The sequence below is a fragment of the Phascolarctos cinereus genome, unplaced genomic scaffold (assembly GCF_003287225.1).
Source record: "Phascolarctos cinereus isolate Bilbo 61053 unplaced genomic scaffold, phaCin_HiC Scaffold_9;HRSCAF=440, whole genome shotgun sequence".
Taxonomy (NCBI): domain Eukaryota; kingdom Metazoa; phylum Chordata; class Mammalia; order Diprotodontia; family Phascolarctidae; genus Phascolarctos; species Phascolarctos cinereus.
In genome coordinates this window covers 179,889,304-179,911,609 of record NW_027556402.1, presented here as the reverse complement: position 1 = coordinate 179,911,609, position 22,306 = coordinate 179,889,304, and the positions used below count along the sequence as shown (strand labels likewise).

At 39.2% G+C, this 22,306-nt stretch overlaps 1 protein-coding gene across 1 annotated transcript; it reads left to right on the top strand.

Moving 5' to 3' along the window:
- The first annotated feature begins 1,991 nt into the window (after positions 1-1,991).
- Positions 1,992-18,357, top strand: CLRN2 (clarin 2). Its single transcript, XM_020989904.2, has 3 exons — positions 1,992-2,816; positions 14,900-15,079; positions 17,894-18,357. The coding sequence occupies exons 1-3, from the start codon at positions 2,564-2,566 to the stop codon at positions 18,157-18,159; spliced, it is 699 nt and encodes a 232-aa protein (XP_020845563.1). The 5' UTR covers positions 1,992-2,563; the 3' UTR covers positions 18,160-18,357.
- Positions 18,358-22,306: the final 3,949 nt, after the last annotated feature.

The following is a 22,306-nucleotide window of genomic DNA, read 5'->3' as shown; positions in this document are numbered from 1 at the left end:
AGCGCTGCCACTGGAAGCCTAATGCAGCAGGAAGTAAACAGTCTGGACCTTTCTGGCTGACCACCCATTCATTTCCGGAGGAGATATTTCAGCCTTTGGGGAGGCTGTACCACATATACATCAGAGCAGAACTGCGGGGCCTAGAGCATAGGGGCTCAAAGAGAGGGCCATCTTGTGAACATCCCAGATATTATCTTCTTTCACTGGATGCTTAAGAAAGGCATCTTATGAGGCATTGTGACATTCTGTGTCTACTATGTAGGACTCCAAGAGTCATAAGGTGTATGTAGATAGATAGATAGATAGGTATAGATATAGATATACAACGTGTAATATCAATTTGGCTACTTCCCTGTTATACAACTCTTCCTCCGTGCCTGGAATGCATTCCATCCTTACTTCTACATCATAAAGCTCCTCTTTTCTATGATGATGTCATTCCTGATTCCTCCACCTGCTAGTGCCTTCCTTTCCCAACTACCTTGTCTTTAACTACTTTGTATTGATTCACTTTAAGTTTATATGCTATATATTACATTAAAATATAATATGTTGTATAAAACATATTGTAAATATAAAATATAAGCATTTTATATAAATATAAAATATATTAATCATTGCCATAATATATGTGTAAAGTGAATTAATACAAAGTAGTTAAATGTATGTATTATATATATGTACATATATACGTATACAAACACACACATGTTTCTGTCACTGGAATGTAAACTCCTTGCTAGCAGAGATTGTTTCACTCTTTGTCCTTGTATCTCCAGGGCCTAGCACACTACTGGGAACATAGTAGGCATTTAATAAGTATTTGATTGATTAATAACTTTAGACAAGTCATTTTACTTTAAAGTCCCAAGTTTCCTCTTATAAAATGATGCAGTTGCATTAGATCAGTGGTTCTCAAAGCATTGTCTTTGAACCCAAGAACCTTTCAGGGTTTCTATAAGGCAAAAAATTTTTTGTACTAATACATTATTTGTATTTGCATTATTTGTCTATTCAAATACTCCTTCACTTTTCAATTACATATTTGTGTGAGGCTCAATTTTTTAATATACTTCAACCAAAACAATATATCACAACAGATTGAGAGAATCTGGCTGTCTAATATTAAGCCAGAAATTTGAGATTTGAAAAATATATATGTAAAACAATGCCACTCTTCTCACTATTTTATTTGTTTAGGAAAATATCATAGTTTTTCATAAAAATATGTTAATATATATTTTTATTTTTATTTTGCTTTATATTGTTATATTGGTTATTTTTATATTGGTTTTATATGATTATTTCTTAATGAATGAATACATATTTTAACATTTGGTTAGTTTCCATTTCTAATGTGAGAACTGTCAATAGCTATAAACCACATAAACAAACTGTCTTTGGAGTCTTCAATATTTTTTAAGAGAACAAAGGGGTGCTCAGACCAAAAAGTTTGAGACAGACCCACTGTATTGGATGTTCGGTAAAGTCTCATTCAGCTCTAAATCCTATGATCTCAAATATATGTATCATGTCTTGCATGATACCACAGTTATTTGTGTATTTGTCTTGTCTTTGCTACTAGATTATAAACCCCACGAGGGCAAGAATATAGCCTATTTATCTTCTTACATCTTTATTGACCACTGTATATATTGCCTTGCAACAACAACATCAATAATAATAATAGCACCCATGTATATCTTGCTTTACTGGCCTCATGACAACCCTGTGAGGCAGATAGTGTAGGTATCATCAGCCCCAATTTGCAGATGAGGAAACTGATGGTCAGAGAGGTTAAATGACTACCTCACTAGTTAGTGCCAAAGCCAGAATTGTTTTTCCTCCAAGGCTGGTGCTCTTTCCAGTACATATTACTCGGTTTGCTCAGTATCATCAATCCCCAAACTGATTAATGTTGCAGTTTTACACTCAGAAGATTCACCCACTGACAAATCCAGGTGTCATAAAGCACTGTTTATACACTTCAATTAAATGTCTTGGAGAAAGGAAGGTCATTTCTTCCTGTTATTAGTTGTCCCAAGAGATCGGACAGCAGTGACATTTAGAGAAAGAGAGAAAGGTCTTGTCAGGGATAAAAGAGATGACATTTGATACAGTCTCATTGTCAGCAAAATTCTTGTACCCAATCACTTGATTTTCCTCCTCAGCTTCTTTTCACACCTCTTTGACACTTCCTTACAATCTCATCTTGGTTTTGCTCTTTCAAGTACTTATGATAAGCACCCCAGTGTCATTTGAATATTTAAAACAGGAGACAATTAAACCATCAGCTGAAACACTAGTCGGAGGCTGATATAGGGTTACTTCCTTCAGGGAACAAACACCATCCTCTGCGCACACTTGAGTCTAATGAAGGCTGTCGGTGCAACCATTTCAGGATGTTGTCATAATAAACATGTGCTTGGGCAGCAAAGGAAAAGGAGAGGGGGAAATGCACTTTAAAATGTCCTGTACTGAAAAGCTGACATTGGCTGCGAGGATGCCGCTGTCCCTTGCCGCTGCCGCGTGGCCTCGGGGATGATCTCTTCAACCCACTAGGATGCCTGGATGTTTTAAGAAGACGTGGTTCGGCTTGGCCTCACTGCTGAGCTTCTCATCCTTCTTGTTGATCATCATTGCTATGGCAGTCCCCAAGTGGATGAGCGGGAAGATCCTCTGTCAGACCGGAGTGGATCTGGTCAATGCCACAGATCCAGAGCTAGTTAAATTCATTGGAGACATTTACTACGGACTCTTCCGGGGCTGCAAAGTGCGGCAATGTGGGCTGGGTGGCCGGCACTCCCGATTCACCAGTGAGTATCGCACGCTTCTCTGCATGCCCTGGAAACTGGTTTAAAATCTTTTAAACTAATAAGTTTCATTAAATGTAGCATTTGTTTGTCTCCTGAGGGAAGAAATGTTTGCTGAGACGGCACCCAGTGGACCAAACTATGTGCTAAACTGTCAGTAAGTCATCTGGTCCTCAAATAAGTATTAAGTGCTGACTATGCCTGGCACTAAGAAAGCAATAAGAATACAAAGAAAGGCAAAAAATACTCCCTGTTCTTCAAGGAGCTCCCAGTCTAATGGAGGAGACAACATGTAAACAACCACGTAGAGACAAGGTAAACATACAGGATAAATTGGAAACAATCGAGAGAGGAAGGGCACTAGCATTAAGGAGGATCAGGAAAGACTTCTCCTAGAAGATGGGATTTTAGCTGAGACTTGAAGGAAGCCATGATAGGCCGGAAGAAGAGATGAGCAGTCTATTCCAGGCAGGGAAATAGCCAATGAAAATTCCCATTGCTCTCCATGAGAACAAAGATAGTATACTGTTATAAACCTCAAAGAAATGTGAATTATTATTATTATTATTATTATTATTATTATTGGTGGGAAGAACACTGGACTGTGAGTCAGAAGTCCTCTGGCACTGAACAGTTGTGTGGTTTTCAACAAGTCATTTCATCTGGTTGAGTCTCAGTTTCCTCATGTATAAAATGGGGATAATAATGCTTGCTCTACCTACCTCATAAGGACTATTGTGAAGAAAGTGCTTTACAAATTATGGTGATACATAAACATGTGCTGTTGTTATTTAAGAATTTACTGTTAGTTAATGTTGTTATTTAAGAATTTGAAGTGGTAGAGAATTTTTTAAATTGAGATGTAAGTTTCTGTGACCACATTTAATGACAGTGACCTTCCAGGGATATATAGGTATGAGAAGAGGTATATCACACACACACATACACACACACACACACACACACACACACAGAGAAAGAGAGAGAGAGAGAGAGAGAGAGAGAGAGAGAGAGAGAGAGAGAGAGAGAGAGAAAGACAAGTTGGTTTAACAAAAAGAGGGCAAAGGACCTGAGTTTGAACCCTGCCTTTGGTTACTACCTATCCAAGTGACCTCATCCTTATTCCTTGTGTAAATATGAACAAGTCTCTTCTCTGGGTCTCATTTTCCTCATCTGTGAAATAAAAAGAGGCATCATGGCTTTAGCGGATACCAGAGTGCTGGGCCTAGAGGCAGGAATACCTACATTCATATCTCACCTTTAACACTTGCTAACAGCATCATCTCCAACAAGTCCCTGAACATCTATATGCCTTATATAATCAATCAATCCACAAGCATTTATTACACACCCAGCACATTCCAGTTACTTGCTGTACTAGGCACTGAGGTTGTAAGTTTAAAAAAAAATGGAAGTGTTTATTCTCAAGAAGCTTATTTCTAGGGACGGCTAGGTGGCGCAGTAGATAGAGCACCGAACCTAAGTTAAAATCCAGCCTCGGACCAAACACTTGTCACTTACTAGCTGTGTGATCCTGGGCAAGTCACTTAACCTCAAATGCCTAAAAAAAAAATCTTAATTCTACTGGGGGATGAGGGTTCAGGGAAATAATCTATTCGAATATAAGTTGATATTACATATCTACAAAGTAAATACAAGGGGATTTCATTGGCTAGACACTAGGAACTAGAAAGATCAGGAAGAGCTTCATGTAGGAAGTGACCTTTAAGCTAGGCTTTGAAAGAAGCTACGCAGTCTTAGAGGCAGAGGTGTGTAGGGAGTGCCTTCCAAGCACAGGTGACACAACCTGACCAAAACCCAGATAAGGGGAACATTTGAGAAACAGTAAGATAAAAACATAGATAAGTACATAATAGTAAGATAAATACACAGAGATAAGATACAGAATAGCTCAGTGGAAAGAATACTCTCTGGGAAGTCAGAAGACCTAGGTTCAAATCTCATCTCTGAAACTACTTACATGACTTTGGGGAAGTCATTTTGATTCTCGGGGCCTCAGTTTCCTTTAGTAGAAAATTATGATGTTGGATTAGCTAGCTTCAGACGTCCCTTTAAGCTGTAGATTTGTGACTATTTTTTAAAAATAAGTGAGGAGGAAGATTATTCCAGACATGGGGGAACATCTTCTGCATAGGCAGTAGTAGTTGGAACACTATGTACAGGGACCAGTAAGAAGGTCCGTGTGGCTGGAAGATAGAATACATGATGGGTAGAAATGTGAACTCAATCTGGAAAGAGATTAGAGTCAAGTTATGAAACCCCATAATCCTGTAAGAGACATAGGAGGAAGATACTGGTAAATATGATGCCCTATTCTTGGGGATAACTGGAGCATCAGTAAGTAATGATGAATATTAACAATTCAGAGAAGCCTGGGAAGAACTTCTATGAACTGATGCAAGTGATTAGAATAAAAAGAATGATTTTCAAAACGACAATAATGTAAAGGAAAACAACTTTTAAAAAAACTTCAGAACTCTGATTAATAGACCAACCAATCATGACTTCAGAAAACTGCTAAACATGTTAAACATGAGGTACAGAGTGTGACATACATTTTCAGGCACGAGCAATGTGTGGATATGTTTTGCTTGACTTTGTTTACTCATTACAAGTCAAGGCTTCTGTTAAGTAGAGACAGATATGGAGGGAGTTGGTGGGTAGTGATAAAGATGAAAAAGTATTTTTTAAAATGTTCAGAAGAGCAAAGAAGGAAGCTCAGAAGGGGACATAGACAAGCAGGACAGTTTTGTTACCCTCAATCAATAAACATTTAAGTGCCTACTATGTGCCATGCACTGTGCTAACACTGGGGATATAAAACGAGACCCCCCCAAAAAAACCAGTGTCTGCCATCAAGGAGCTTACAATCTAACAGATAAGACAGCATGTAAAAAAAATCTATACAAAGCAGGCTATCTACAGGATAAATATGACATAATTAACAGAGGGAAGGCACTAACACTATCATGTTAAACATTTAATATGCACTTTAAAAACTAACAGAAATTCACAGTTTCATACGCAGTCCTCTTTTTTGTACATTAAAATGTTTGTTTTTTATGTTTGTTAAGTTCATAATAAAAATAAAAAACTATAAGGACACAGGCCTTCTAAAATAGATTGTTAAATTTCCATTGTGAGCATTTACACTGAAGAAATCCTCAATTGCTACAAATCAGGGTTCAATTTCCCATTTTGTTGATTATCTAGTTTTAAGAAAGTGTCAATAATGTAAATCAAATTTAAAATTGTGTTTGCATACATTTTTCTGGTGATTTAAGCAATTACCAATATATCCTTGTATCACTCTAAACATTGCTTGGGCAAAGCAATAGTAGAAGGCTCAGAGAATGAAGCCATCACCAGACTAATAATAATAATAACAATAACAATAACAATAAAACTGACATTTATATAGCGCTTTAAGGTTTGCAAAGTGCTCTACGCCCATTATTTCATTTGCGCCTCACAACACAGGGGATACAGGTGAACATGAGGTAAGGAAGGAAATAGATTGTGAAAAGAATTAGATTTGGCATTTAAAGAGCTGGGCTCGATTCTGACTCTACCACTTACTGAACCCATGTGACCCTGGGCAATTTGTTTAACCTCTCTGAGCCTCAATTTCCTCATCTGTAAAAATGAGGAGTTGGACTAAATGAACTCTATGATCCCTTCAAACTTGAAATCCTATGATCCTAAGGATTCAGATAAAACAGTGCACCCAGGTATCAAATTATTCCTTCCATCTAAGCCTTTCTGTCCTTTCACTTTTGTGTAATAAAGGTATCATGCACACACACACATACACACACATACCCCTCCCATTATATATAGACATCAATGATCCCTTCTGATTTCTTCTTCTTTTTTGTGTATTTTTTCTGATTTTGTCACCATGATTTTTTTTTTTTAACAAAGGATCATCACAGATTTAGAATTGGAAAGCTCCTTAGAGGTCATTTAGTCCAAACCGCTCATTTTTTCAATTCACCAATTGATAAGTATTTATCAAGTTCATACTATATTCCAGGCACAAAAAAAAGAAACAAGAAAAAAACAGTCTCTATTTTCTTAAGGAATTTATTTTACGAGAAAAGTTTGGCCCTGGAACAGTTTAAGTAACTTGCAGCGCAGAGGTCAACCAGGACCTCTGAACATCTACTGTCCTCCAATACAGTCAGTGTATTTAAGGGAGATCTCTGATACAGTAGAAAGAGAATTGGCTCTAGAGTCTAAGGGTCTAGGTTCAACCCCCACCTTTGGTTTGGGGGGGGGTTTATTCTTTTTTGTTCTTTTTTTTTTTTTAGTGAGGCAGTTGGGGTTAAGTGACTTGCCCAGAGTCACACAGCTAGGAAATATTATGTGTCTGAGGCCGGATTTGAACTCAGGTCCTCCTGACTCCAGGGCCAGTGCTCTATCCACTGAACCACCTAGCTGCCCCCAACCCCCACCTTTGACACTTAGCATAAGGTAATATTCAGATACTCAAATGGATCCATGGTCTCATTGATGAGACTATTCCTTCCAACACCCCAGATCTCGAGCCATCCCTGCTCTTCTTGGGTATCTCTTGTCCTTGTTTTCCCACAGCGCATCCGCCAATATGTTGAGGGTATTCCTCACTTTCTATTGAACATAACATGAAGCCTTAGGCAATAGCAGTTGCAATTTGGGACCAACAGAGTGTGGAGTGGGGGTAGGAAGTGGTTGCTCCACGAAATACATGGACTTTATTCCTTCATTTTTCTACCACAGGACTAATATGGCTGTTCTGTGAGTCTCTCCTGTAACAGAAAAAGCAGCCTACTGTCTCTGAGTCTCTGAGTCTGGAACACTCACTTACAAGCAATCATACACTATGTATTTGTCCCAGAGGAAGACCAGTGAGAAAGAGAACAATCATCCCCCTCAAACCAGCAGTGCCTCTGAGTGAATAATAATAATAATAGTTGAGTGGGATGTTAGAAAAAATTATTTGACTATTTCCTCATCTGGAGAAACTTCTGAATGAGGCAGATACCCATCTCTTCAAGGTGTTTTAGATACAGCTCCATTTGGAAGCCCTGGGCAGTTTCTTTCCTTTGTTGGCTTGCATCTGGGATGCAAAGTGACAGCCAGCTATGCAGCCAGGTTCACAGACTTTCTCCAGCCAAGGGTAGGTCTTCACCCAGCCTCTTGGAATTCCTGACTCCCTTCAAAGACCAGCTCAAGTAACGTCTCCTACAAGAGGTTTTCCCTGATCCCCCTCCCCCAAATTATGACTGCTGTCCCCTCCAAAGCTGGTTTGTATTTTCACACAGCTTAGTTTTTGTATTTACTTGTCTGAATGGCTGCTGGCTTCCCCTAGTGGAGTGTGGCCAAGAACCATTTCATTTTTATCTTTGTTCTTCTAGGACCTAGCACCATGCTTGGTATATAGTGAGCACTTAATAAATACTTCTTGATGAGTTGGTTTGATAAATCCAGGACCATTTATTTACCCTAAGATTATTTCTTTAAACTAATGTAACTACCACTAGTCACTGGGGAACAGGTTTGGCTGGGCAGCCAAACTTTACTCCTTCCCAACATCAATATCAACATCAACATTTCAATATTAAAAGAACAACCCTCCACCCCACCCCCAAAAAAACCCAAGGATTGTATATGAAAGTATCTTATCTAGTTGGGGATAGGAAGGAATTCAAAAAGAGAACCAAGGAGCAGCTTTTATTCACTAGTGAGTAACTATGGTCTAGCCATAACTTATTTTGGGAGGAGATAGAAAAAGGAGGAGGAAGTCCCCATGGGTTTAATTATTATCGCCGTGAATGTGACTCCAAGATCTATGAATCCAACTCTGGTCTTTCGCCTGGACTCGTGTCTTAAATCACCAAAGACTGGTCATCTCTATCTGGATTCTCTGTAGGCATCTCAAACTCAACATATTCAAAACAGAGACACTCTTATCTCCCCAGTTCCACCCTTTCTCTAAACTTTCCTACTTCTGTTGAGGGAACCACACTATCCTTCTAATAAAGGTTTGACAAATTCAATTATCCTACTAGACCCTTCTCTTTCCCCCTCTCCTTCATGGCCAAGTTGCCAGATTGCCAAGCCTTATCAATTCTACCTCAATGGGTTTCTTGAATCTTCCCCCTTCACTTATACAACCTCCCCACTAGTTCAGGCCTTCATTACCTCTCACCTGGACTATTATCACTTAACTTCTCTCAGCCTCAGTTTTCTCATCAGTAAAATGGAGATAATAGTAACACTTACCTCACAGGGTTATTATGAGGATCAAATGAAATAGCACTTTGCAAATCTTAAAACTCTGTATAAAAGCTAGCTATTATTACAATTGCCTCCTAATGGTACTCCAGTTCAGAGTGCAGAGGGACTATTTAATTTAGCCTCTGCTTGGCTACCAAAGCCAAATCTGACCATATATTCCTCTGCTCCAGAAACTTCAGTGATTCTATATTGCCTCTAAGATAAAATACAAACATGACATTTGAAGCCCTTCAAATTTCCCTTCCCAGGTTTATTACACATTACTCCCCTCCATGCCCTGTGTTTCAGTCCATCTGGCCTACCTGCCATTCCCCAAACTTGTCACTCCATTTCCTTGTGTCTTTGCACAAGCTGCCCCTCCTGCCTGGAAGCTACTCCTTTTTTTTTTTTTGTAAGGGCAATTGAGGTTAACTGACTTGCCTAGGATGAGTGTTATGTGTTTGAGGTCACATTTGAACTCAGGTCCTCCTGACTCCAGGGCTGGTGCTCTCTATCCACTGCACCACCTAGCTAGCTACCCAGAAGGTACTCCTTTACCTCCACTTAATCTCTAGCTTCCTTTAGCTGCCTTCCTCTCTTATGGGAAATATTTTCTGATCCTCTTAGTTGTTAATAGGGTCTCTCATCAAGTCATTTTCTATGTGTTTATTTGTTTATTCTTTGTATCTTACCAGAAGAATGATTCTTGAGAGCAGGGACTTTTTTTTTTTGGTCTAGCCTAGCATAGGGCTTTGCACGTAGTCGGAGCTTAATAAATGCTTGTTGCACTGGATTAGAGTATTCTCTGTTTCTTCCAGAACCTTTCTAGTGATATCTCTGGATATGAGATTCCAGGTGATATCCACTAGCACACTCAGCTTGTGTATTTTCAGTTTTGGAAGGCTCCTCTTCTCCCTCCTCCTCTTCCCTCCACCTTCTTCCCCCCACCCCCATGCATTTACTCTGTCCTCCAGACATTCTTTCCTCCCACTGGTGCATTCTGCTTTGCAAAACTCCACAGGCACTCACACACCTAGGGATCATAGGATCATTTACTTCAATCCCCTGATTTTACAGATTCGGAAACTGAGGCCCAGAGAAGAGAAGCCCAAGCTCACACATGTAGTAAGTAGCAGAGCCAGGATTTGAGAACAGCTTTTTTTTTTTAACTGTAGACAGATCTGGAGCCTACCATACTCCACTTCTCTAATAAGCAAGTCTTGATTTTTCCTAGAGAACGGGGGTAACTGTGAGCCCTCGAAGCCTGCCATCACACCTGTTAGCCTTTTGCCATCATTCTCAAACTCTAATACAGGGGTGGGGAACCTGTGGCCTTGAGGCCACATGTGGCCCTCTAGGTCCTCAAGTGTGGCCTTTTGACTGAATCTAAACTTTAAGGGCCACACTTGAGGACCTAGAGGGCCACATGTGGCCTCAAGGCTTCAGGTTCTCCCGCCTGCTCCAATACCTTCACAAGGAGTCGGTGTCAGTGGTATGTAATGGAAAGATTCAGTGTGGGGAATTTGGAGTCGGAGGACTTGAGTTTGCAGCCCAGATCTGCTCTTTATTATCCATGTGTCCTTGGACAAGTCACTGCCATTCTCTTAGACTCCATTTCCTAATTTTTTTTAATGAAAATGTGGGACTAGATGATTTCTAAAGCCCTTTTTACCTCTAAATTTTATGAAACAATAAAATGAGACCAGCCATATAAATTAGTGGAACTAGTTAAAGGCCAAGTAGAGCTGTTTGTGTTTGAAAAAAAATCATAGGTAGGGGGCAGCTAGGTGGCACAGTGGATAGAGCACCGGCCCTGAAGTCAGGAGTACCTGAGTTCAAATCTGGCCTCAAACCAAACACTTGACACTTACTAGCTGTGTGACCCTGGGCAAGTCACTTAACCCCAACTGCCTAAAAAAAAAAATCATATGTATAGTGGATGTGGTATTTCTTGCCTTCTCAATGGGAGGGGGAGAGGTGGAGGGAGGGAGAGAATTTGGAACTGGACAGATTGGATAGATGGATAGATAGATAGATAGACAGACAGACAGACAGAGAGATGGTTGGTTGTCCTTCATTCTCAAAGAGGACCAAAATGACATCACTATACTAGAGTCAAGGTACAGTGTGTCCGACTGTTGCTGATCAAACCAATATGAGCTTGGAATGCTCTACCACAGGTTGGGCACAAAGAGTCCATGTAAACATTTGCGGTAAATTCTCTAATTTTGCTCATCCCATTGGATGGATGGATGGATGGATGGATGGATGGATGGATGGATGGATGGATGAATAAATACTTAATAGGACTTTAGGCCCTTGAGCAGGTGAGAAATATGAATAAAAATTGTTTCATGAAGATTATCCTAGCAGTTGTGTTTTAGATGGAGAAAATTACAAGCCAGTCCAGTATACTGTAAAGAATACAGGTTTTAGAACGGGGTAATATGAGTTTGAATCACATAGCTGTTTATGTAAGCTTGGGTAAGTCGCCGTTAACTCTCTGGACCTCAGTTTCCTCATCTATAAAACAAGTGAATTGGACTAGATAATCTCTAAGGTTCCTTCCAGCTTCAAATCCTCTGATCTAATATTATGGAGGTAGGATGACCAACCAGACAGCTGAGGCAGAGCCAACAGCACCAGATGTTTGTTGAACTAAACTGAATTGAATGAGGGGTAGTAGTTGAGGCAACGAACAGCAAGAACTCTAAAAGACATCACAAAGAAATGAGAGCCAAGGAGGAGAGGCAAGGACTCCCAAATAACTGGGGTGAAAACTGGGAAAGAATGACTGAAGGGAAAGACATTTTCTAGTGTTAAATTTCAGATGTCATCGGAAATTGTAAGTAAATCTCCATGTAAGGGGAGATCTCCTAGAGATACCTGGAAATATAGGGCTCAAAAGAGAATAACGTCAGTACTTCCATACGTTTGAGAGTCATCTGCATAGAGATGGTTGAAGATGCAAAGGGATGGACTCCCTTAAGGAAGGATGTAGAGTGAGAAGAGCAGAGGATTTAGGAATGAACCTTAGAGCCCCTCGACATTTAGTCCACAAGGGAAAAATAGCCCAGAAAAGAAACAGGGAGAGAATCGTCAGAGAGACAACAACAGATTGAAGATTACATAGTGTCACGGAAGGCAGGAATGGAAAAAAGAGGGTTAGGTCAACAGTGTCCGATGAAGCTGAGATATACGGAAGGATGAGGACAAAGAAGGGACCACTGGTTTTAACCAAAGAGAAACCAGGGACAAACTAGGAGAAACTGGTTTCAGTACAGTGGCCTGTGCCGCAAGTATCAAAGTCTGCTATTTAACTGAAGTAGAAGGTAATGATACCGATAATAATTTTGTCTACCTGTGCAACAGTCTATAGAACTTTGAATATAAAGGAAAAATAAGTAGGATAGTAACTTTTCCCAGGATCCTTTCTACCTGAACCCCATCAAAAAAATGAAAACAAAGTAACAATAATGATAAATATGAATGACATCTATGTAGCACTTAGATTCCTGTTAGTTTCCTACAAATTCACACTTCCTATCATGACTGTGTGGGTGAAAACAGTAACTTCCACTCAGCCAAATCATAACTTTAGTCTACTGTATACTAAAAATATGTAGGCCAAAAAATTTCTAAAAGATATGAAGAAAAAAATTGAAATTCAATTAAAAATTACTGTACATCTATGTAGTTACATTAGTTTTCTGGATCTCAAGGAACAGAAATGTGGTCATATCCACCTCAAATCTTACTACAGGCTTTATTAATGACATAGAAACCATTTTCAGTACACATAGTGAATATGTCCTATAGGCGTGCTATACTTTCTCCTCATTGCTGCTGTCGGGTTCCAGTCTTGTTCTTGTTTTTTGTTTTTCTTTTTGGCATTTGGGGTTAAGTAACTTGCCCAGAGTCACATAGCTAGGAAGTGTTATGTGTCTGAAACCACATTTGAACTCAGGTCCTCCTGATTCCAAGCTCTGTCCACTACGCCACCTAGCTGCCCCTAGTTTTGTTCTTGTTAGGAGAAACCCAAGATATTGGCTCTGTCCTGAGCTATAAACACATTCAATGGCCTGAGGGGGTTAGGGTCTCTGGGGGTTTTATACTAAAGTGGACAAAAGTTAGCTTTTTACAAAGGCACTTATCTAGGATAAGCAGACCCTAGGCACTCTTAAACACACAAGTCATAAAATAGGTCAGATTAGAATAAACTCTTGTTGACAGAATTCCTTTGGTGACAAGGACTACACTTATTGGATTCATTAGTCATTTTAGCTGTTTCTGTCCATCTGTCTTCTTTCCTTAGCAGAAGGCATCCAGTCTGGCTAGACTGTTATCAATTACTATTCTAATCTATACCGGGAGAACATGGCACCAATTATGATATCTAGGGGACTGATGCAGAACAAGTTATAGAGCATATGTTTTGAGACAGGCATCAAAAATGGAAGAGGGAGCAAAGGAACAACAAATTTAAGTATGGTTCCAGAGCTCAAAACTGGGTAGGCAAACGTGAGTGCACCAAAGTAAGGCTCCTGATAAAAGCTACATCTCTCCCCTAATGCCCCATATTAGGTGTGGGGGCAAATAGCTATGCATCTGGCCCTCCTGTGGCTGAAATTGTCCTTCCTTCGACATCTGGGGAAGTTGGAGCCAGGCATATCCACTTCCCCTAGGCCTGCCATGGGCCCAGAACCCGGACCCTCCCTCCAAAACTGATACCAAAGTATCCATAGGAGCATGGTGGTAGAAAAGGATGTGTAGTCTCCAGGGCAGTTTATTCTAATTACCCGCGAAAGGTAGGGGAGGAAGAGGACGTCGTTGCCCCACTACCAGATGTTAGATTCAAATGTGGAAACATGTCTGTCCTGGCCCAGGTGAGGATCAGGACTCCTCCAGCACTGAAAGAAAGTTCAGAGCCCTGGGGTGGCAATCAAGGACAACTATCCTTAGTAACTTACTTGTTCTCTTTTCAGAACAGTGGCAGCTTGGTACCATCCAATTAGCTTTGAAAGCTCTGCTGACATAACTCTCTCCCTACCTACCCCACCAGATCCCTCAGCTCCTCCTCTGATGGTGCTTTATGTGCCTGTCACCCCAGGTACAAAAATTCCTAGTTAAAGCAGGGGTATAACTAGACAGGAAGCATTTGGTAATGTAACATTGGAATGCACTGTAGCAGAAAGTGCACAGGGTTGGGAGTCAAAAGGCCCAAGTCAGCTCCATTCTACCTATATGACCCTGTATAAGTCAGGTTAACTCTCTAGGAATCTGTTTCCTCACCTACAAAATGAGGGACTTGGCCTAGATGATGTTCCAAGTCCTTTAAATCCTATGATACCTATATTTCAGGTTGCTCAATGCCCATAAGCAATACCAACCTAGCCCTCATGCCAGTTCTCCTTTGAAAAAGAACCATGTAAGAGGAGAAAGGAGTGGTGTGAATCAGCATTGAGGAAAGATAACTAGATCAAAAGGTCAAGTCAATTTAGATTGCTACCTGTGATCATTTGTTTTTCAGCTGTTTGTGCGCAATATTAATGCCTAAAGACAGGAGTCTAAAGGTTCTGGCCTCACAATGAGCAGCAATGAATCCATGTATCAAGAACAGGAAAAGATGAAGGTTTTTCCTAGAAGGGTGCCTGCTTGCTTTGGCCCTTCCCCAATTCATTACTGCATTCATAATAAATGTCACTTGCACTTTACAAAGAAACAACTAAAATACCATAGGCCCATAGTATAGTACTTTAATACCCTTTAATGAAATACAACAATGATTGTTTCTTTCTCCCCAGTCTTTCCTCACATGGTGAAACAGCTGAACACTGGCCTTCATGTAATGATTTTAATCTTCCTTTTTGTGGCCATGGCCTTGGCCCTGGTCAGTATGGGGTTTGCAGTCCTCAATATGATAAAGGTCCCGTATCGTGCAGTAAATGGCCCTGCTGGTATATGTCTGTGGAATGTACTTGCAGGTAAGACACACTCTTAAGTTGTTTCAGGTCCACATAATTGTCAAACTGTGATGGAAATACAGTTAACTTTACTGTAAGAAGGCATTAAAATGCTTGCTATTTCTTCGTTTCTCTCTAATTTTATTTTTTTCAAATTCTGCCCTCTTTGTTTCCTCCACCCTTTCCTGGATTGAGAAGCAAGAAAAATAAAACACCTGTTTCAAATATGTATAGTTAAGCAAAACAAATTCTTGCAATGACCATGAAATACATAAATATAAATATATGTATATACATATTTACATACACATATACACACATCTTGTGTCATGTTTACACACATATTTATATAAACATCATGTACACATGTCATATATAGACGTGTGTATATCTCAAACTACACTCTGTGTCCAGCATTTCTCTATCAGGAGGTGGGCAGCCAAGTTTCATCACAAATCTACTAGAATCACAGCTGATATTGCACTGTGTTCCTAAGTCTTTCAAAGTTGTTTGTCTTTACAATATTGTGGTTACTATACCTTTGCCATTTAAGATCAGTTTCTGATTTTCCCTAAGTTTATCCATTAAAATCTATTTTTCATGGTTTTAAGTTACTCAGGCTATTATAATAATCTATTTTTGTTTACCCAAAAATATATACATGGTTATTTGGATTCATGAGTGATTCAGGGCATGAGACAGAGGGATGGGGAGGAAGAGAAGACAAGAGAAAATGATGCTGAAAGAGCAGGGACTAAGGAGAAGAAAGGAAATGGGGAGACGAGGGGGGGAAGGGGATACAAGCTGGAGGCATGATGAAGGCTCTATGGATGGCGCTCAGGAGCTGAAGGCTCAATAGCAGCATCAAACAAAGATGATAGGAGAAAGCAGGTGGCTTCCCTACTAGAGGGTAAGCTCCTTGAAGGTAGGGATTGTTCCATTCTTTCTGCTTGTATCCCCAGTGCCTACTACAATTGATTAATTAATTGATTGTGGTAAGAGTGCTGACCACCAAAGGTCAAATCCATTTGGAGATGGGAAAAAATAATCAGTATTGAACTTGAAAATCTTGGAGGGCTTTTCAGTAAGCATACAACATACCACAAGATTGATTCTACAGAGTAGAGCATATCCCTGACCTCCCCCAAGCTGATCCTTTCCATCAACCCAACCTGAACTTGTAACCATTTTTGATCAGTTCACAGTGACTAGTCTAACTACATCCCCCTACTCCAAGGACTACCATTGGTGGGGTTGGGAGGGGGTGCATTCCAAAATCAGGTGGGTACCTGAAGTCGGTGGTGAGAAGCAGAATGGGGCAGAGGCTGCAGAACAGAGTAGAAAGAGAATGGGATTTGGCATTGGAGGCCAGTGGTTTGCAACCCAGATTACTATCTATTCCTCTTTAATCCTTATTTTTTCTTATCTATAGAATTGGGGGTAGGATCTCTAAGGTCCCTTCCAGCTCTCCATCCTGTGATAGGATCCCAAGGTCAAAACTACAACTCTGAGCCAGAGAAAGGGTGGTATATGGGTCTCTCTTCTTTCCTTTCTCTTTGTACTTGTTAGCTACTCTTATCTCCTCTCCTTACCCTTTATCTATGGAAAAAGCTAATCAGGGCTAAATAAGGAGGTGATAAGCCCTGTGCCAAATAAATAAGTGGAAATGCAAGCTGAAAAGATATCCAGAAACAAGGTAGAAGGAGTCACAGTATAGTTGGAAACTCTCTTTGAACCCAGCCTCTCTTCCATGAGGCCCATGGGAACATCCTCAGGTGTTTAAGGATTTGTAGTTTCTTTATTCAGTTAAGTTTTTAATATGAGTGTCCCCATAGTACAGTGCTGTAGGAAGAATTCTGAATTTGGACTTAGAAAACATGGATTCATATCACGGCTCTGCTGTTTACTACCTGGACAAGTCACTTAACTCCTTGTCTGTAAAAGAAGGAGGTGAGCCTGTATATAACCTTTAAGGTTTCTTCCAGCTCTAAGTCTACAAACCCTATGAATAGGCATAAAGAATTAATTGTAGCATGTAAGGGGTAAGGGAAGTTCTGTCTCATTTATTCTTACAAGTCACTAAATATAAATCATCAACAAAATATAGCAAAATTTGGTGTTATACTTATTTGTACACTCGTTTCCCCATCAGATTCTAAATTCCTAGAACTCCAGTCCTGTGTCTAACTTTATCCTATGATTTATGTTCTGTGGTGAGCAAGTTGTGTCTGATTCCATTCTTCCAGCTATTTGTTACTTGTATCTCCTTCAGCACAGCGCCTTGCTCATAAAAGATGTTTGAGGATTATTACTAAATTGAATTGGATCCCATGAATTTGGAATTTGGGGTAACAGAAGAGACAAGGCTGAAATTCCAACTAATGATGTAATTAAAAATGCAGGAAGGTTAATCTATTGACAAGAGTGAGCCATTTCCAAATACTTTACTAGCAGCCATTTCAAACAACTAATGAATTACTTATAACAGATTCTTATCTGTTTATTAGAATAGATTCAATATGACTTCTATGTAATAGTACTTTATTAGCCTAGCTCATACTGCTATAGGTATTTCTAAATAATAAGATTGCATTTCTTCAAAAAACATTTCCTAATTCAGATTGGACTCACTCCTCCTTAGACTGGATCAGAGTGGTTTTGCTGCATGACTCCCTCACAGATTGAAAATGAACAGTGTTTAATATGGGGCTTTCAAAGGTTTGATTTAGCCTATATAAAATTTGGTTCAATCCTAACCAAGATGCTACAATTTAAACAAGGTACCATGAAGTCTTTAATTGCCAACATGAATTTTGAATCTCCCTTTGGTTGTAGGTGGTGTCGTTGCTTTGGCCATTGGGAGCTTCATGGCGGCTGTGAAATTCCATGACCTCACAGACAGAATTGCCAATTTTCAGGAAAAGATCTTTCAGTTTGTCGTCTTGGAGGAACAGTACGAAGAGTCTTTCTGGATCTGTGTGGCAAGTGCTACTGCTCACGCAGCAAATTTGCTGGTGGTAGCCATAAGTCAGATTCCCCTTCCTGAGATAAAGACCAAAATAGAAGAAGCAACTGTGACAGCAGAGGATATCTTGTATTAATTGCCTCCCCTAACAGTATCCTCTTCCTAAAAAGTGTTCTGTGAAATTAATTAAGGCATAATTTTGGGGGTTCTCATGCTTCTGATCTGGATGAAGACCTTTCATCATTAATGCTTTGGCCACTAATTAATTGGCAGTGATTTTATAGATTCTATAAAAGTCAATGGAAACTGTCAGTAATTATAACCAGGGATTGTAAATTGTATGCTGCATGGACCTCATTGCCTGAAAAAGGAATTAATGATGTAATCAAAGATGTACAATAATGGCATTTTCTCTAGAGACTCTCATCCTAGGAAATGTGTGGACCTAGGAAAGTCAAGATATCCTCCAACTGATGTATGCTGTATTCTTTTAAGGGAAACAGAAAAGAACATGGTGGTGGAGATGCTAGCATTCTATTGGTTAACAAACGTCTATTGAATGAAATAGATTCATTCTTGTTGTGTAAATAGGTCCATAAATTGAATTACTCATCATAGGAATCCTGGAGAGAGTTGTTTGCAAAGTGAAGCATTTTCTCAGGATCTGTCGGGTAGGCACAGATGTTTGTAGCAAAGTTTTCCTAAACTGTCCACACTTGTATTAATCAACCCAGATGTGAAGAAGATTTTCCACTTTTGTCTTCAGGCCAAGTAAAATATAACACTGCCCTTCTGTCCACCACAAACAAGCACATAAATTCCATATTTTTTTAAGTCTAGCTCTGTGTTCAACAAGGCAGGAAACACCCCAGGAGGAAATTCACTGCCCAGAATGCAGACCTGCAACTCATCTGTAACTTATAGCCAAGTATTAGCAGCCTAAGAGCCCTGGGCAGTTCATTAGTTTGCCCAAGGTCACACAACTAGTATGTGTCCAAGATAGGACTTGAACCCAGGTCTTCTTGATACCAAGGTCACCTGTCTACAACACTACTCTACCCCTGGAAGCTCCATCTCACTTGAAAAATAGAAGTTTGAGCTTAATGCTATGCCTCAGTATACCTATGTAGGATTTCCTCTGCTCTGTTGCGTTGTACTGAATGTCAGAGGAAAGAGCCCTGGATTCAGAGGCTGGAGTTCTGAGTTCAAATCTAAACTCTGCCACTAATTGGCTACATGACCACTCTCATAATTTCTCTGAGCCTCAGTTTCTTTATCTGTAAAATGAGGATAAGAATTGGTACCTATCTCCTAGGTTTGTTGTGATAGTCAAATGAGATACTGTAAATAAAGAATCTTTGTGATTTTAAGGACAGTTCAAACCAAGCTGTTGCTATTTTTTTCCCCTCTCTACAGATGTCCCACAGAAAGCATAACTTCAGTGCTCAGAAGTAGCATATCTTTCAGTGAACCCATCTCCCTGGCTCAGAGATGACAATGATGAATCATGTCATATCTGTGATTTGTCCAGCTCTTTTAGGCTTCACATAATCAATTCTAAGCTGTCTGCTAATGTAAGGAACATTACCACAGATCATTCAGAACAGTAATGAACTCTCAAAACCACTTCTATTTTTTTTAACAGCAGATTAGCCTTTCCAACCCTGTTTTGCTTAGGCCAATGTAAAAATTAATTTGCATTCCCAATGTACAGAACATCCTCACGTTTCTTAGGCACTTCAGTGCTTACAAAGACCTCTTCCTCATAACATCTCTGTGGGATAGTCTGTGCAAGTAGTATTACACCCATTTTGCAGATGAGGATACTAAAGCTCAGAGGGGCAAAATGACTTATCCATGGCACTAAGTGACTTCTCTACCTAGATATTGTTTGTACCTTGGGGGCTGAGAAGATTGTGGGGGAGTGGTTAGGGCTGGCTAGTGTACTAGAAGTTGAAACCTGACTTGGTTCCTTATTACCTGTATGCCCTTGGGCAGGTCTTTTGCTCATCTGCAAAAATGTGAGAGTTGTACTAGATGATCTCTAAAGTTTTTTTCCAGTTCTAAATTTAAAAAAAAAAAGACCATTGATATTGGGGGAAAAAATAATTGAGGGGTAAGACATTCCAATATGGTCTCTATATATTCAGTGATGGTTCATATGCCAAAATGGAGCCACATGTGACCAGAGCAGGTGAAGAACACTCAGATCCACCTTGTTTTCAGGGATCTAGAATATTCTGGCTCTCATATGAACAAATCTTTGGTGATAAAAGGATATTTAGAAATGGACAAATTAATGTCTTTAATATTTTATTATCTTCATATAAAAGAATTTACATATGAAGAAAACACTAATCATATTCCTATTTTCTGATTAATGTGGTCATGTCGATGTTAATATTTATTTTAAGGTTATTAGTATGCATATAAATTGTTGTTGCCAATATTAACTGTACTGAGTTATACCAAAGCTAATGAGATTTAGTATATTAATTTTTAAAAATATAATGTTAGTGAAACAATTCTTTATCTAGGCTGTTAGTGAAAATAAGAAAATATTTTAGTTCATGAAAATGTGTGTAATAAAAGGAAGATTAATTACCAAGATGTTTTTATTGGTAGCAATCAATTTTTAAATGCAAAGAAGACAACAGAACAGAGTCCAGAAAGAGTCACAGACAAATAGGACAGCTTTGAAAGTTACATGTTGAATTTATTATATATTTAAAAGTTAATGTAAACTCATGAGCTTATTGTTGGCATGTTGCTACTTGGTGTATGTAGTAGAGATCTGCAGTTTCACATAAATATGTATGCATACATATATGTATATATAAAATCTTTTTCTGTTTTTTGAACATGGAAATGTTCATTTTGCTGTAGTTATCAAGTTCAGAATAACAACAACAAAAAGCAGTTTCTGCAAAGTCCATCAAATACAAATATACCTGCTTTCTTCCCACTTAAAAGTTGTATTCTTTGAAAATGTGAGTAACATAGACATTATAACAGGCACACAGACTATATGCAGTCACACAATATAAAACATCCACGGATCATATTATTACATACAAACCCGGTTCAAATTATTTACTACCTGTGTGACCTCAGGCAAATCCTTTAACCTCTCTGGGCCTCAGTCTCCACATTTGTAAAATGAAGGAGTTAGAAGCAGATTACTTCAAAGGTCCTTTAGGGTTCTAGATCTATGATCTTCTGATCCTACAATAGAGCTACATACAATTGGCCTTACCTAAATTCTAATTGCTAACTTTATATAGTACTTTTAGGTGTGCAAATACCTTTATTTTTTTGCTTAGCACAATGCCTAGCACATAGAAAGCACTAAATAAATGCTTGTTTACTGACTAAACGAACAACACTTTACAAATATCTCATTTGATCCTGATAACAACTCTAAAATAAGTGCTATTATCATCCTCATCTTACAAATAAAGAAACTGAGGCTCAGATGTGTGATTATGTGATTTACCCATGGTCACTAATAAGTACCTAAGGCAGGATTTCAGCATGGATCTTTCTGACTCCAAATTCAGCTCTCTACCTATTATACCATGCTACCTTTATTTAGTTCCAAATAACAAAAAATGAAAAATTTTAAAATTGTAATTGCTGAAAATCACACCTACTGCACATTCAATGTCTAACCAGGTATCAAAGGCTTCCTTTCTATGTAAGTAGACATCCACTCTATTCCATCCCCAACAATAATCACAATTGTCCATTATGCTATTACCAATTATACTATTTGAATTACAGCCTCTCCCTTTGGACCAAACCCCAGCCTCTGTTGACATTAAGTTGATGGCTGAAGAAGAGGGAGTCCCCATTTAGTATCCTAATATATTCTACAATCTGCTCTGCTTTCTCTATAAAGGAACTTTACCTTTTTCCACAAGACTTGGTTAAAAACAGGTGGTTTAGTAACAAATTCTTCAAGGACTATGTCCAAAGGGCTGTAAAACTGTGCATACCCTTTCACCCAGCAATACCACTTCTTGGGCTGTATCCTAAAGAGATCATAAAAATGGGAAAACGACCCACATGTACAAAACGATTTATAGCAGCTCTTTCTGTGGTGGCAAAGAATTGGAAATTGAGGGGATGCCCATTAATTGGGGAATGGCTGAACAAGCTGTGGTGTATGAATGTAATGGAATACTATTGTTCCATAAGAAATTATGAGCAAGCAGACTTCAGAAAAACCTGGAAAGACTTTTATGAACTGATGCTGAGTAAAGTGAGAAGAACCAGGAGAA